The sequence below is a fragment of the Podarcis liolepis genome (assembly GCF_965112155.1).
Source record: "Podarcis liolepis genome assembly, chromosome: 4".
Taxonomy (NCBI): Eukaryota; Metazoa; Chordata; class Lepidosauria; order Squamata; family Lacertidae; genus Podarcis; species Podarcis liolepis.
The window spans coordinates 99906203-99921769 of NC_139558.1; the positions used below are offsets into that span (position 1 = coordinate 99906203).

The window sequence follows — 15567 nt, forward strand, 5'->3', positions numbered from 1 at the left end:
TTAACCGATTTGCTATATAATATAAATTTATGCTGGGGAGACAGAGTGCTCCTGTTTTCTGGGGCTTATGCCATCTTCTTTTTGTTAATTCTAGGTTTCTTATCCCCATTACAAAATGTATTGATCATACCAACATTTCTACAATCCCTTTCCAGCCTAGGGGCTTCTCTGTGTTGTGGGTAGTGTGCCTGTGTGTCCCTCTTTAGAGTAGACAGTCCTCTATTGCAGCAGCACCCAAACTTTTCTCGGCTGCTGCCCCCTTGGTCTCACAAACGCCTCTGCAGTGCCCCCTATCCTATAAAAAGCAATATTCGGAACAACGGTTCGCATGTCCCACTAAGGGAGATAACAACCCAATAAAATCCAAAGCAGCGGCAATTGATTGCACACTTACTCAAAATCCAATTAAAACCATTTAGTTTAATTAACTCAACGAGATGGAAGAACGTGATTCAGCGATGCCAGCTTTTCGAAATCCAACAATCATTGACACCTCCAGCACTCCCTTGTTTTCCCCTTGGCTCTTAGCACCCGCTAGGTGACTCCCCCACAGTGGGTGGTACCACCACTCACTGTGGAAACCACAGATCTATTGGGGGGCCTGTCCGGTCCAAGCCCAGTTTAAAGATGAAGGACTCTAAGAAGGGAGAGCAGGTCTCTCTCTCTCTCTCTCTCTCTCTCTCTCTCTCTCTCTCTCTGTGTGTACTGAGTTGAATAAGATCCAAAAGCAGCAGTCTCATTGGTCCTAGAACAATAGGATTCCGAATGCAGCAGTCTGATTGGTCCCAAAACAATAGGATCCAGAATGCAGCAGTCTGATTGGTCCACAGGAGCCACCCAATCCAGCTCCAGGTGGAAGGGAATCCGCAACCTGATTGGCCTACAGGAGAATCCCGGAATTAGCCAATCACGTGGGGCCCATTGTGTAAATAATGTATATAAAGCAGACATTCTGGGGGAACTTCCATTCTCCTCACCACTATGAGCTGAATAAAGAGCATGAAATCCACTCTCAACTCTGAGTATATTTCAGTGTGTAAAGCCATCTTGGTTTGTGTTAGCAGCACCAAAGTGTCCTCTCCGGGGAGCAAGCCTGGAGGTCTTGGGCTGCCTAGACAGCAAGACTCCTCTCTCCACCTCGCTGCATGTTGAATTGCTGTTTTAGGGGTTGTTTTTAAAAGTCTGGAACGGATTAATCCGTTTTGCATTACTTTCTATGGGAAAGTGTGCCTTAGTTTTGGAATGCTTTGGTTTTGGAACAGACTTCTGGAAAGGATTAAGTTTGAGAACCAAGGTACCATTGTACATAAAATTGCCGGAGGGTCATTACTTCTTATTGGGGCTTGCTTGCCTGCCAGAGATCATTACATGTGGTTTGCCATAGCTGGCCACTCCTGGAAAAATCGTCAAAGGGGGATGTAGGGAGAGAAAATGTTCTCGATCGTGTCTTCTTCTTCCTCTGCAGAGCTGCTCACCCCGCCTGGGGTCCAGACGCCAGCCAATTCCTCCTGCCGCTACAACGGAACAGCCTACCGGCATGGCGACATCTTCACCCACAACGAGCTCTTCCCTTCCAGGCAGACAAATCAGTGCACCCAGTGCAGTTGCTCGGTAAGCCGCTTTGGAGGGCCGTTCTGGTCGCCTTGCCCCAAAACGGACGTTGAGGAGTTGGGAAAGGTTCGGAAGAGGGAAACCCCAGTGATCAAATCTCACGGAACAGAACAGAAGCGATGGGCAACCCGAGCATGTATCAAAATTGAGGAGCTGCAATATATGACAATAGGCCTGGGGAAAACGAAAGAAAGTATTTGCTTAGCACATACTAACATCAGGGTAGGGGCCTGGTAGGGATACAATATGATACAATACGATAATCTTTATTGTCATTGTCCCATACAGAACAATGAAATTGAAAAAATCTACATAAGACCTTCAAAACCAACAAGCCTGCTATCCCAGCTATCCCAACCTGGTTAGCCGCCTAAAAACTCTGATATCCCATTTTTAAATACGATATACTCCCATAGAGACTACCTTAAAAAGGTAAAGGGACCCCTGACCATTAGGTCCAGTCATGACCGACTCTGGGGTTGCGGTGCTCATCTTGCTTTATTGGCTGAGGGAGCTGGCGTACAGCTTCCGGGTCATGTGGCCAGCAGGACTAAGCCGCTTCTGGCAAACCAGAGCAGCGCATAGAAACGCCGTTTACCTTCCCGCCAGAGCGATACCTATTTATCTACTTGCACTTTGACGTGCTTTCGAACTGCTAGGTTGGCAGGAGCAGGGACTGAGCAACAGGAGCTCACTCCATCGCGGGGATTCGAACTGCCGACCTTCTGATCGGCAAGTCCCAGGCTCTGTGGTTTAACCCACAGCGCCACCCGCGTCCAGAGACTACCTTACCCTGCGTTTAAAACCAAATTCACATTTGGATAGGAACTGTTTCTCAGGTGGCTAGTCCTAGTCTTTATAACCCTGGACCTTCTTCCAGAAGGCAGAAGCTGAAAGAGATCATAAGTGCGTACTATCCTGCGCTATCTCTGCAGCTTTCTTATGGCACCCGGAAGCATAGATTTGATCCACCTTACCTGGAAACCCAGCTAGATGCGCGGGGTAGAAACAATAAATTATTATGATATTATTATTATTGGAAAGGCAGGAGTGTACAGGCAGGAGCCTTTTCAATCATATGCTGGGCACCCAGGCTCTGGGGAAACGGACGGTTAGACTACTGCAATGTGAAGTAGCTGGGCCTGCCCTTGAAGACAGTTTGGAAATGCTAGCTAGCTCAAAACACATGAGGTGGGGACGTGCTGCTTCTGACGAAGTGTCTGAATTTCTTGTGTTTTTCTCAGGAAGGCCACATTTACTGCGGCCTGGTGACCTGCCCAGAGGTGCTGTGTGCTTCTCCCGAAACCATGCCAGGCTCCTGCTGCCAAGTCTGCAGAGGTAATATAAGAACCATGATCATCGCCACATCCCTCGCTCCTGCACCATGGACCTTTGGAGGGGTGGGAAAAACAGCCAGAGATCTTTTATTATTATTATTATTATTAAATTTTATTGAATACAAAAAAGAATATCAAATAAAAAAAGAAATACAAAACAAATTTCATACATATGCACATAAACATGATTATTTATACACCTATAAAGCAATATTCAGAAAGAAAGAGAAGGGAAAAAGACTAGACAAAGAAAGAAAAAAGGAATAAAGGAATAAAAGAAAAAAGGATTTAAAATAGAAATTTAGAAAATAGAAAAGTGTTTGCTATAAACAACAGTTCCAGATCTATGCTTGCATACTACTATATATTTCCATCTTCCAAGATATCAACCTTAATTAAAATGTTTTAAAAAGACTTCCACCATTTACGCTGAGATCTTGTCTGCTGCCAAACACTGCCCTTTGTTAACATTTTCTAGGCTGCCCTGTGAAGGAATTGGTTCTTTTTTTTTCTTCTTTTTTATAACAATTTTTGTTGAGTTTTCCATATTTAGTCACATTTTATTACATAAATCTATAACCTTAAGCATTGCCCAAACAGAGCATCGACTTCCTTCCCTCCCTCTTTCTGACTTCCAAAAATCTTTTAGTAAATTCTTAGCATTTCTATAACCACTTTTTTTACCTTCTGTCTTCTTTTAACATTTCACCTCGTTATATGTAAAACAGCTCCTTATTTTAACATTACAAAATATTTCAACTCAAACCTACAAACGTTTGTACTAAGGTCAAAGCCTTCTGGAATATAATATGTAATGAATTAAAGGAGGTTTTTAAATATAATTTCAATAAAAAACCAGAGGCATTTTTGTTAGGTTCAATTGGAGAGGAAATTCAGAAAAAAAGATGTAAATTTGTTTATGTATGCCGCAACGGCTGCAAGGATACTTCTGGCCCAGAAATGGAAGCAGCAGGAACTTCCTACGTTGGCAGTTAAAGCTGGTGGAATACGTAGAGTTGGCAAAGCTGTTGGGGAAGATCCAGAATCGGCGAGACGAACTGTTTCAAAAGGACTGGAGCAAATTTATATTTTATATGAAAGAAAATTGTAAACATTTGAAAACGTTTGTAGGAATTGGTTGTTTTTCTAGCGCCAATCTCAAACTCCTTTGCTCTCCCTCCTAGAGGGAGATTATTTTTCAGGGTGGCGCTGTGGGTTAAACCACTGAGCCGAGGACTTGCCGATCAGAAGGTCGGTGGTTCGAATCCCCGCGACGGGGTGAGCTCCCGTTGCTCGGTCCCTGCCCCTGCCAACCTAGCAGTTTGAAAGCACGTCAAAGTGCAAGTAGATAAATAGGTACCGCTGCGGCAGGAAGGTAAACGTGCGCTGCTTTGGTTCACCAGAAGCGGCTTAGTCCTGCTGGCCACATGACCCAGAAGCTGTACGCCGACTCCCTCGGCCAGTAAAGCAAGATGAGCGCCACAACCCCAGAGTCGGCCACGACTGGACCTTATGGTCAGGGGTCCCTTTACCTTTACCTTTACCTTTACCTTTACCCAGGATCAACTGGAACTGTTTTGCTGCCTGAGGCAGAACTTCAGGGCAGCAGGTTAGTTTGGGGGCTGCAGGGCAGACCACGTGGCCCTCATTCCTAGCTCTATTCCAACACCACCCAAATTTACCGCCCGAGGCAGCTGCCTCACTCTGCCTCATGGAAGGGCCGGCCCTGCCTCTCCCCATCCCATCTGAACTCCTTGCATTTGGTTATATAGGGCGGTGGAGGTAGGGATTTGATGGCAGGGGTCAGCAAATTTCTTCAGCAGGGGGCCGGTCCACTGTCCTTCAGACCTTGTGGGGGGCCGGACTATATTCTGAAGAAAAAAAATATGAATGAATTCCTATGCCCCACAAATAACCCAGAGATGCATTTTAAATAAAAGCACACATTATACTCATGTAAAAACACGCTGATTCCTGGACCGTCCGCAGGGCGGATTTAGAAGGCGATTGGGCTGGATCCGGCCCCTGGGGCCTTAGTTTGCCTACCCATGGGCTACAGCGGGCATAGGCAAACACCGGCCCTCCTGATGTTTGGGACTACAATTCCCATCACCCCTAGCTAACAGGAGCAGCGGTCAGGGATGATGGGAATTGTAGTCCCAAACATCAGGAGGGCCAGAGTTGATTCCCGGACCGTCCGCAGGCCAGATTTAGAAGGCGATTGGGCCAGATCCAGCCCCCGGGCCTTAGTTTGCCAGCCATGTTCTGTGGTTTCTTCAAGTTCTCTCCCTTAAGAAGTTTCTCTCTCCCTCTGTTTGATATAGTGAATAGTTACTTCCTTGGGAGTGAAGGGCAATAGGGTGTCATGACGGAGGGGTGTGTGTGGTCGACTGCGTTTCACCTCAGGGTGCTCCTGTTAAGCCCAGAGATCCCAGATATTTGCTGCCCTCACAATTTGAAAGTTAACTTTCAACCAGGTTAACTCAATGCACGCGTAACGTTAACATTTGAAAGGCAGCAATCGCTTCTTAAAGAACTACACGTAAAACGTTTCAGACGGAAACATTCGTTATTTTTCAAACAGAAACAGGAAAGAAAACTTGATCAATCTAAAAAGGGCCACAAAAGTGCTTTCAGGCCAATAAGTGAAAAATGGGTGCGTGATGTTACAGGCACCAGCCATTCGATGCTGTGCTCAGTGGCCATCTTCTTAAAGCTGCAGATCCATTTTTTCTTTTTCTTTTTTAATAATATTTTTTATTAAATTTTAACATATAAATTATAGTACATACCACAAAACTTCATCTCTTATACATTCTTTTTTGGACTTCCATCAACTCCTCTGATGATCCACCATTTTAACCACTTCTTATGCAATTCTTAAAATTATATTACCTTTAATTGTCTTCACTAACCAACCCCCCCTTCCTTTTTGCAATAATTCTAATAATACTCCTCACAAAACGTCTTGCAAACCTACAAACATAGTCTGTTCATCACAAATACTTTTCAAATAGTCTGTAAATTTACTCCAGTCTTCAGTGAATTTCTGGTCCCGCCAGTTTCGAATCCTTCCTGTTAATTTATCCAGTTCTGCATAGTCCATTAATTTCATCCTCCATTCTTCTTTCGTCGGTAATTCTTCTTGCTTCCATTTTTGGGCCAATAACGTTCTTGCTGCTGTTGTTGCGTAGAAGAACAGCTTACATTCCTTTCTATTTATATCACTTCCTACAATGCCCAGTTAAAATGCTTCTGGTTTCTTTAAAATGTATATTTCAACATTTTTTCCATCTCATTATATATCATCTCCCAGAAGCTTTTCAGTTTTTCACTTTACTTGATCCTGGAGAGGAATTGGTTCAGCTGGACAAAATATAGTGAGTGTTACAAAGGGGTGCCACCACTCAAATAATGTTTTGGTCAGGTTAGGAATCTGAATGAATAAACAGGACAGGCTAAACTGATGGACCAAGATGTATGCTAACTATGTGAAGCTCCCACCCAGATCTATGCTCTTTCTTTCCTCTTTGCAGATAATTCCTTTGAGAGGTTGATAGAAGAGCCCCAATTAAACAGAGGCGTCGTAAGTAAAGCTTTCAGTTTTTATTTCTTTAAAATACACAATTCATTAAGAGGCATGTTCTTTCAACATCGCTCACTAGCAGGTCGTCTCACGTGCAATGAACGTTACGGGTTCTCAGAATTTGCCGTGATAAAAGGTGACACAGAGTGGATAGAGGAGGGTTTTTTAAATAGATTTATAGTTTTTTTATATAGATTCATAGAATTATAGAGCTGGAAGGGAGCCATCTAGTCTCTACAAAGCAGGAATCCCAGCTGAAGAATCCCTCTCATAATATTGGAATTGAAGCTGCACTTTGGGAGATTCAGGGCAGATAAAAGAAAGGACTTCTTCACACAGCGCACAGTTGAACTGTGGAACTCCTTGCCACATGAGGCAGCAATGGTCACCAACCTGGATGGCTTTAAGAGAGGATTAGACTAATTCACAGAGGAGGAGAGAGCTGTCGAAGGCTACTAGCCAGGATGATGATGATAACAACAACAACAACAACAACAACAACAACAACAACAACAACAACAACAACAACAACAACAACAAAAATAAATAATAATATTTTATTTATATCCCGCCCTCCCCAGCTGAAGCTGGACTCACAGCGGCTAACAACAGTAAAATAATACAGCATTCTAAAATCAATTCATTCTAAAATCAGTTCGAATCAGATTAATGGCAACCATTGGGCTAGAGTTCTGTGAGGATTGCCAAAGGAGGGAGTCAGGCTGTGCCTTGGCCAAAGGCTTGGTGGAACAGCTCTGTCTTGCAGGCCCTGCGGAAAGATGTCCAGTTCCGCAGGGCCCTAGTCTCTTGGGACAGAGCGTTCCACCAGATCGGGGCCACTGCCGAAAAAGCCCTGGCTCTGGTTGAGGCCAGCCTAACCTCCCTGTGGCCCGGGATCTCCAGTATGTTTTTATTTGAAGACCGTAAGTTCCTCTGTGGGGCATACCAGGAGAGGCGGTCCCGTAGGTACGAGGGTCCTAGGCCGTATAGGGCTTTAAAGGTTAAAACCAGCACCTTAAACCTGATCCTGTACTCCACCGGGAGCCAGTGCAGCTGGTATAGCACCGGGTGAATGTGATCCCACAGCGAGAACCCCGTAAGAGTCTTACTGAGGCATTCTGCACCCACTGGAGTTTCTGGGTCAGTCTCAAGGGCAGCCCCACGTAGAGCGAGTTACAATAATCCAGTCTGGAGGTGACCGTCGCGTGGATCACAGTGGCTCTGAGTGTCTCCACAGTTGGAGGCAGCAGTGCTTCTGAATCCCAGTTGCTGGAAACCACAGGAGGTGAGAGTTGCTCTTGTGTTCGAATCCCGCTTGCGGGTTTCCTGCAGCCATCTGGCTGGCAACTGTGAGAATGGGATGCTGGACTAGATAGGCTTTTGGTCTGATCCAGGAGGTTCTGCTTAGGTTCTTATTCAACTGATTTCCAGCACCATCCCATTTACTGTCATACCTCGGGTTACAGACGTTTCAGGTTGCGTTTTTCTGGGTTACGGACCGCTGAAACCTGGAAGTACCGGAACGGGTTCCTTCTGGGTTTCGGTAGTTGCACATGCGCGGAAGTGCCAAATCGCAATCCGTGAGTGTTCAGACGCGGTGCTGCAGGTTGAGAACGCTGTGGGTTGCGAACGTGCATCCTGCACGGATCACGTTCGCAACCCGAGCGTCCACTGTATTTATTTATTTTTAATAGCAAACAAAAATAAAGAAAGAATTTTGGCCTACATCCACAGCGATCCATTAATCCCAATCTAAAAATATATATCATTATACGTAGTCCATATATCACAATAGCTATCCAAATGAGATTGATGATTAGAAGGTATACAGTGGTACCTTGGTTCTCAAACTTGATCTGTTCCGGAAGTCCGTTCCAAAACCAAAGCGTTCCAAAACCAAGGCGCACTTTCCCATAGAAAGTAATGCAAAATGGACTGATCCGTTCCAGACTTTTAAAAACAACCCCTGAAACAGCAATTTGGCATGAATTTCACTATCTAACAAGACCATTGATCCATAAAATGAAAGCAATAAACAATGTACTGCAGTCACACAATCAATCAATCAATCAATCAATCAGTAGCTGAACTGGGTTCCACACAGTCACAAAAAAAGAAAGAGAAAGAGCCACAAAGATGCAAAATAAATAGCAAAAACAGACAGACCTCAGCGTAACACTCAAAGCAGAAGTGTGGCACTCAAATCAGAGCACGTTTGGCTTCCCAAAAAAGTTCGCAAAGCGGAACACTTACTTCTGGGTTTGCAGTGTTTGGCTGCCAAGTTGTTTGAGTCCCAAGGTGTTTGAGAACTAAGGTACCACTGTACTGTACTTTCAAATGTAGAATGTAGAAAGGTCAGCGAGATCTTCAGACCACCGAGTGACGGACGGTGGATCTTTATCCTCCCAACCTTGAAACATAGCTGTCAACGTTTCCCTTTTTTTAAGGGAAATTCCCTTATTCCGAATAGGATTCCTCGCAAGAAAAGGGAAAAGTTGACAGCTATGCCTTGAAATCTCTTTGCCTCCGTAAGGGCTCTCGGAATCCGCTTTCGTTGCCCCCCGTTAGTCCCCGCATCTCAGGAACTGTAACTCTAAAGAGCCTTTAACTGAATGAGACTAGAATCAGAGTTGGCTGAGACACCTGAGGGTCATCCAGCCTGACCCCGTGGAATGAGATCGCCTGCTGAATTGACTGGGGATCTTTCCATGTTGTCTGGCTCTGCAGAGGCACCCCCGTTACCACTGCGCGGTGGGCGCTGGGAGCAGAGGATCTGCTGGAGCAGTTGATCCCCCGACGGGAGCCTCGCTGGAACTGATCCCCAAGAGCATCAAGCAGAAAGTGGGGAGCGGCGGAACGACCGTCAGAATCATCCTGAAGGAGCAGAACAAAAAAGGTATTGTCAGTTCAGGTGAACACTGCGATGCGCAGCCAGCAGCACGTGAGTTCAGTCTCCCTATGAGATGAACTCACAGTTTCTTTATGTAACCACCCAAGTAAAAAGCCTGCCTTTCAGGGATCAAATCGTGAACTGAAATGTGAGTAAACTTCTTGTTACTTCACTCAGAAAGATTCTTGTGTCTTTATTGTTTTAGGAGGGCTTAAAGGGGACACCAGGAAATAACTAAGAGATTCAGACAAATCTACAAACTAGCTTCCAGCTATATTGAGGGGAATCAGCTCTGCTACACCACTTACTAGCATGAGAGAAGGAAGGATAATACTGTCAGGAAAAAGCAGCAATGCGAAAGCCAGCTGCAGCTGCTTGGAATGCAAAACAGGATGTTGATGTGTGGGACTGTACTGTTGGAAGAAAGGAGCAGTCTATTCACTGTATTGAGCACCGGATGTTAGCTCAGAGTGTCATCTGACCTGTACTGGAAGTACAGGGGTGGAGTTTCATACACTACTGTTGGAGTCTGGAGAGTGCAGACACGTTTCTCTGTACTGCTGAAATGACAGGAATAAAGACATGTAAATAGATTTCTGTCTGTCTCTTTACCCCTCCCTGAGGGAAGCAGGGAGGAGGGGGAGAGGTGTGTCCCTCTCACGCTGAGTGGGATCGCCGATTGGTGACCTTGCCTGTATCCTGCCGGGAGACGCAGACGGGGAGGTCAACAAGGATCTCAAGCCAAATGCCTGGAGTGAGGCTAGTTACCTCTGACTGCGGCTAGAGAACCTGACAAATACAGTCATACCTCATGTTACGTTTGCTTCATGTTACGTTTTTTCAGGTTGCATCCCACGGTGACCCGAAGGACTGGAAAGGGTTACTTCCGGGTTTCGCCGCTCGCGCATGCGCAGAAGCGCTAAATCGTGCTTCGCGCATGCGCACAAGCCCCAAATCGCGCTGCGCACCTGTGCAGATATGGTGCTTCAGGTTGTGGGCTATTCATGTTGTGAACAGGCCTCTGGAACAGAACCCATTCACAACCAGATGTACCACTGTACTTTTCGAGGGAGTCTTCTCTTCTCATGAGGTGGCCAAAGTCTTGGAGCCTCAGCTTCAGGATCTGTCCTTCTAGTCAGCACTCAGGGCTGATTTCCTTCAGAATGGAGAGGTTGGATCTTCTTGGGACTCTCAAGAGTCTCCTCCAGCACCTTTACCTTTTACCTTCCTACTATCATTAACTTTCCCACACATCTCAAATGGCTTGAACTTGGACTGCACTCTTTGTTTTTTTGTATTTTCACCTGTGGTCTTCTCTCTCTCTCTCTCTCTCTCTCTCTCTCTCTCTCTCCAGCTTGTGTGTACAACGGGAAGACCTACTCGCATGGAGAAGTGTGGCACCCCACGATCCGCCACTTCGTGCTCCTGCCCTGCATCCTGTGCACGTGCAAAGATGGGAGCCAGGATTGCCGGAAGATCACATGCCCCAAGAAATACCCCTGCGAGGAACCCGAAAATGTGGAAGGGAAATGTTGTAAAGTCTGCCCAGGTAATAGACAGACACACTGACTGCATTTCATGCTTGTGTGTATTACCCCTTTCCTGTATAGGACTGGGGGGGGGGTTGACTAGATGAACCTCAGGGGTCCCTTCCAAGTCTACAATTCTAGGATTCTAGGACTAGGAAGAATACTAAGGAAGAATACAGAAATGCATATATTCCCAAAACACTAGGGGAAAGATGCATGCCAAAATGTGAATTTTAGGCAACACTGAATACGAAAATGTGTACGTTAGGAGGAATTTGCACTAAGATCGCAAACTGGTGTGGAAATGCAAAGAATGAATAGACATCATACATTACAAGGACAGGAAGAAACATTACAGACAGAATAATTGCCACACACAGGAAGAACCAGAAGAGAGTTTGAATGCTTCACCTGTGGGTGTATAAATTATTTCATGTGCCGATACGAATGGAAGCCGTTAAAACTGCAGCTGCAATGTAAAGGATTGCTATTTCGACTGGAGCCTAATTGGAATTTGTAAGATCTTGGAACGCAGAAATAAAGCAAATCATCAAACCATCAATTCTAGCTCACAGGTTGCCACCTAAATTGTTTAATTTGGCATCTTGGTGATTGGTATTATTAGTTGTATTGTAATTTGGCATTATTATAATGAGGTTAGGGGACGTGGGGGCACCGTGGGTTAAACCACAGAGCCTAGGGCTTGCCGATCAGAAGGTTGGTGGTTCGAATCCCCGCAACGGGGTAAGCTCCCATTGCTCTGTCCTAGCTCCTGTCAACCTAGCAGTTTGAAAGCACACCAGTGCAAGTAGATAAATAGGTACCACTCCAGCGGGAAGGTAAATGGCATTTCCGTGCGCTGCTCTGGTTCGCCAGAAGAGGCTTAGTCATGCTGGCCGTATGACCCGGAAAAACTGTCTGCGGACAAATGCCGGCTCCCTTGGCCAGTAAAGCGAGACTGGACTTAACTGTCAGGGATCCTTTACCTTTACCTTTTTATAATGAGGCTATTATTGGATTATTGTAATTGAAAACTAATAAAAAATATTTTTTAAAAAATGGAAATGTGGAGAGTGGGAAAGTGGGAAAAATTAGAATATGGGAGCTCGCAAAATGGGTGGACTGGTCCATCCCAATGCAAGGGTATGCCAGGGTTATGTGAAGTCTACAAATCACTGGGTGCAAATGTGGCTCCTACATCTCTGCCACAAGAAATTTCACAGGGTTCCCTGACGGATGAACTTTGGGACATGTTGCTTGTATGCTGAGCTGCCACCTCTGAATTAAACGCCACTTATTTATAGCTCTGCCCCAGGAAGAAAATCTGAAGGAAGAGGTCACAGCCGGCTGGGGTGTCCAAGAACCTCGACTAGACACAATAAACCCAAACTTAATTTATTAATTACTCCGCAAGCAAAAACAGAACATTACCAGTGGCGGGTGAAGGAAACACCCCGAGGGCCAGACTACGTCTCCGTGAGCCCCTTGGCAGGCCAAAGATAAACACGGCAGGCGGTTGGAAAACAGGAATGATGCAGGGGGAACCGGGAAGAGTGTAAATGACACCTCGGTGTGGGTGTGCGAAGGAGCCAGCCGGGTGTCACTCATTTGGGTCCTGGAACTGGGACCATGCCATGACCTGAGGCTTTGGTGGACTGTCTCGCCAGAGTGGTGCATGCTCTAGTTATCTCTCGCTTGGACTACTGCAATGTGCTCTATGTGGGGAAACAGGGCAGGGGAAGGAAACGTGGTTCATGTTGTTGTAAACAAAAATTGCCCTTTTCCCTTGTGGGATATCCAAGAGCCTGTATAGAGTCCTTACATAGGTTCCCTATTGGTAGGAGAAAATAACAGAGGCCAACCAGAGAATATTGAGAAGCAAAGCAGCTAGTAAGCTTGATCTTTATTGATCTGTTGCAACAGGGTGCTCCCCTCACCCGCAGGAAAGGAGGAGGACTCAGAAAAATGGCGCGCAAGGCCTTATGAAGACTTTTGAAATTGCCACCCTGTAGATCAAGACCACCCCCAGAAACATCATACATACATCACAGAAGGGGTGTAACCTAAGACCACCCCCCAGATACATCATACCTACATCACAGAAAAGGCGGTCTAAATCAGAAATTTGAATGTTGTTTTTCTCCTGTCGCTGTTTATCTCCTGTCTGGCGGGTTACTTGACTGGATTGCCTGGGGAGCCTGGCCAGTCTTTTGTAATGATAAATACTTAGTTCCTGGACCAGGTCACAGGCTCACACCCTATTCATATCTTAAATGTGCCCTTAAGACAGGATTTGTGAGGAAAGAGACAATGGGGAGGTTTCCCACTTTGACCTTGCAAAGGAAACATTTGATCAGTTTAGGAATCAAAATGGTTCCAGGTCGGTCTTCCTGTGCTGATCTGTGCTTGGTTGGTACACTTATGAAGATTACCATATATCTAAGACCTCAAAATTTCTATCACAATATGAAGGAGTGCAGAGGTGGTGTGGGCAGCGGGATGAGCCAGGCTGTCAGGAGTTCAACCTACACTCGAGTAGGACCCTGGCAAAGACACATACCCGACTGGCATGTTCCCTCCCTGCTGCTCGATTGTTCGGGAGCTTCATAAGCTTTCTTCAGTCATCACAATGACCGATGCCAACAGAAACCGACACACTTAGGGATCTGCAGAGTTTGCGCATCTTGTGTGACAGACCTCAGCAACTCAGCATTTTGGCTAATCTACCTTTATTTACATATAAACACACACGATGCACTGCAACATGGCTCCCTCTCTCTCTAGCATCAGACAGCAAAGAGAGAAAGAACAAAGGACAATAGTCCCACTTCACAGAACACAGTAACACAAACATCCTGTCTCCTTCATGTCCCACTCTGTGGAGTCAAAACGCATACCGTCATGTGATAGACAACAATCCCATGACTGCAGTCATGGAGCAGGAATTCTAACAGGCTCCGTGCAAGGCAGTGGAGAAGCAAGGGAAGGAGGGAAGGGGCGCTGGGGGGAGCAGTTGGAGCGTGTAGCCTCGAGCGCGGGGGTCTTTTGAGGTAGAGTGGACGGGGGGCGGTGGTAGAGTCACGTTTATTATGCGCAGAGCTTGAGATGCAAGCACACCCCATGTAGCCGAGGGGGTGGTGTGTTGCGGAGCCGGCGGAGAGAGCTCTGGACTGCGGGAAAACATCCGGAGTGTTCCCGCCTCCGATGGGCACCGGAGGCACGCAGGCGCGAAGGCCCCGCTCCACCTCGCTTACCTCCCCGCTCTCCCCTCCCCGGACTCTCCGCCTGGCGCCCTCCACAGCTTGGTGCCCTGGCTCGCCGTGCCACTACGCCCAATGGTAAAGACTTCCCTGTTTGTGTGTGTTTTTAGAGGACAAAGAGGCGCCCACTGACAGCGGGGTCGATACCACCAGATGCCAAGTCTCGGTCTACATGTTCGTTCCGTCCTCCACCTCAGAGAACCCCAAAGAGAACTTGAGGAAGATTGCGATCGAGCGGGAATCCTCGGAAGATGTCGAGATCTACATCTGGAAGCTTGTGAAAGGTGAGGAGCTCTTTCGAACCTGCAGCGCTCTCGCTTTTGTGCGTCTGGGTTTTGGCCTTGCTTTTAATGAGTATTATGAGTTTCATCTATTTATTTGGAGGACTTATACACAGTCTTTACCAAAGCGTTCTCTCTTTTTTTAATAATTATTATTATTTATTTTCCATTTAAACCTATACAACATTCACATCATTATTATCCACTTTACCTCCCTGCCTCTTTAGAGCCCGTCAACTTCCTTCCCTCCCACCTCTTGGCTTTCAAAAGTAACCTTTATATCACAACATTTTATATATTTTCTGATTCTAATATAACTCATTACAAAATACCTCAAAATTTAAATAAATATAGAAAGGTAAAAAAAAATCTCATTACAAGTCTTCGGATAACCCTGCTAGTGTTGTTAATTTCTTACAATGATCTTTCAAGTATCATATAAATTTACTCCATTCCTTTTGGAATAATTGATCCAGCTGGTTTTGGATTCTTCCTGTCAGCTCCGCACGTTCTGCAAATTCCATCATTTTCATCTGCCACTCTACTTTCGTTGGTACTTCTTGTTTCCATTTTTTAGGCTAGAAGGGTTGTTGCCACTGTTGTTGTATACATGAACAATAGGATTCAGAATGAATCATAGAATCATAGAGTTGGAAGAGACCACAAGGGCCATCGAATCCAACCCCCTGCCAAGCAGGAAACACCATCAGAGCACTCCTGACATATGGTTGTCAAGCCTCTGCTTAAAGACCTCCAAAGTAGGAGACTCCACCACACTCCTTGGCAGCAAATTCCACTGTCGAACAGCTCTTACTGTCAGGAAGTTCTTCCTAATGTTTAGGTGGAATCTTCTTTCTTGTAGTTTGGATCCATTGCTCCGTGTCCGCTTCTCTGGAGCAGCAGAAAACAACCTTTCTCCCTCCTCTATGTGACATCCTTTTATATATTTGAACATGGCTATCATATCACCCCTTAACCTCCTCTTCTCCAGCTCCCTTAGCCGTTCCTCATAAGGCATCGTTTCCAGGCCTTTGACCATTTTGGTTGCCCTCCTCTGGACACGTTCCAGTTTG

General features: G+C 45.8%; 1 protein-coding gene across 1 annotated transcript in view; it reads left to right on the forward strand.

Annotated features, from left to right (window-relative positions):
• Positions 1-15567, forward strand: part of CHRDL2 (chordin like 2) — a 45518-nt gene that overhangs the window by 19198 nt on the left and 10753 nt on the right. The window contains exons 4-9 of the mRNA XM_083499809.1: positions 1466-1611; positions 2856-2949; positions 6485-6534; positions 9262-9430; positions 10779-10973; positions 14324-14497. Of these exons, the coding sequence (XP_083355935.1) occupies positions 1466-1611; positions 2856-2949; positions 6485-6534; positions 9262-9430; positions 10779-10973; positions 14324-14497 (828 nt within the window). The remainder of the gene's footprint in view (positions 1-1465; positions 1612-2855; positions 2950-6484; positions 6535-9261; positions 9431-10778; positions 10974-14323; positions 14498-15567) is intronic.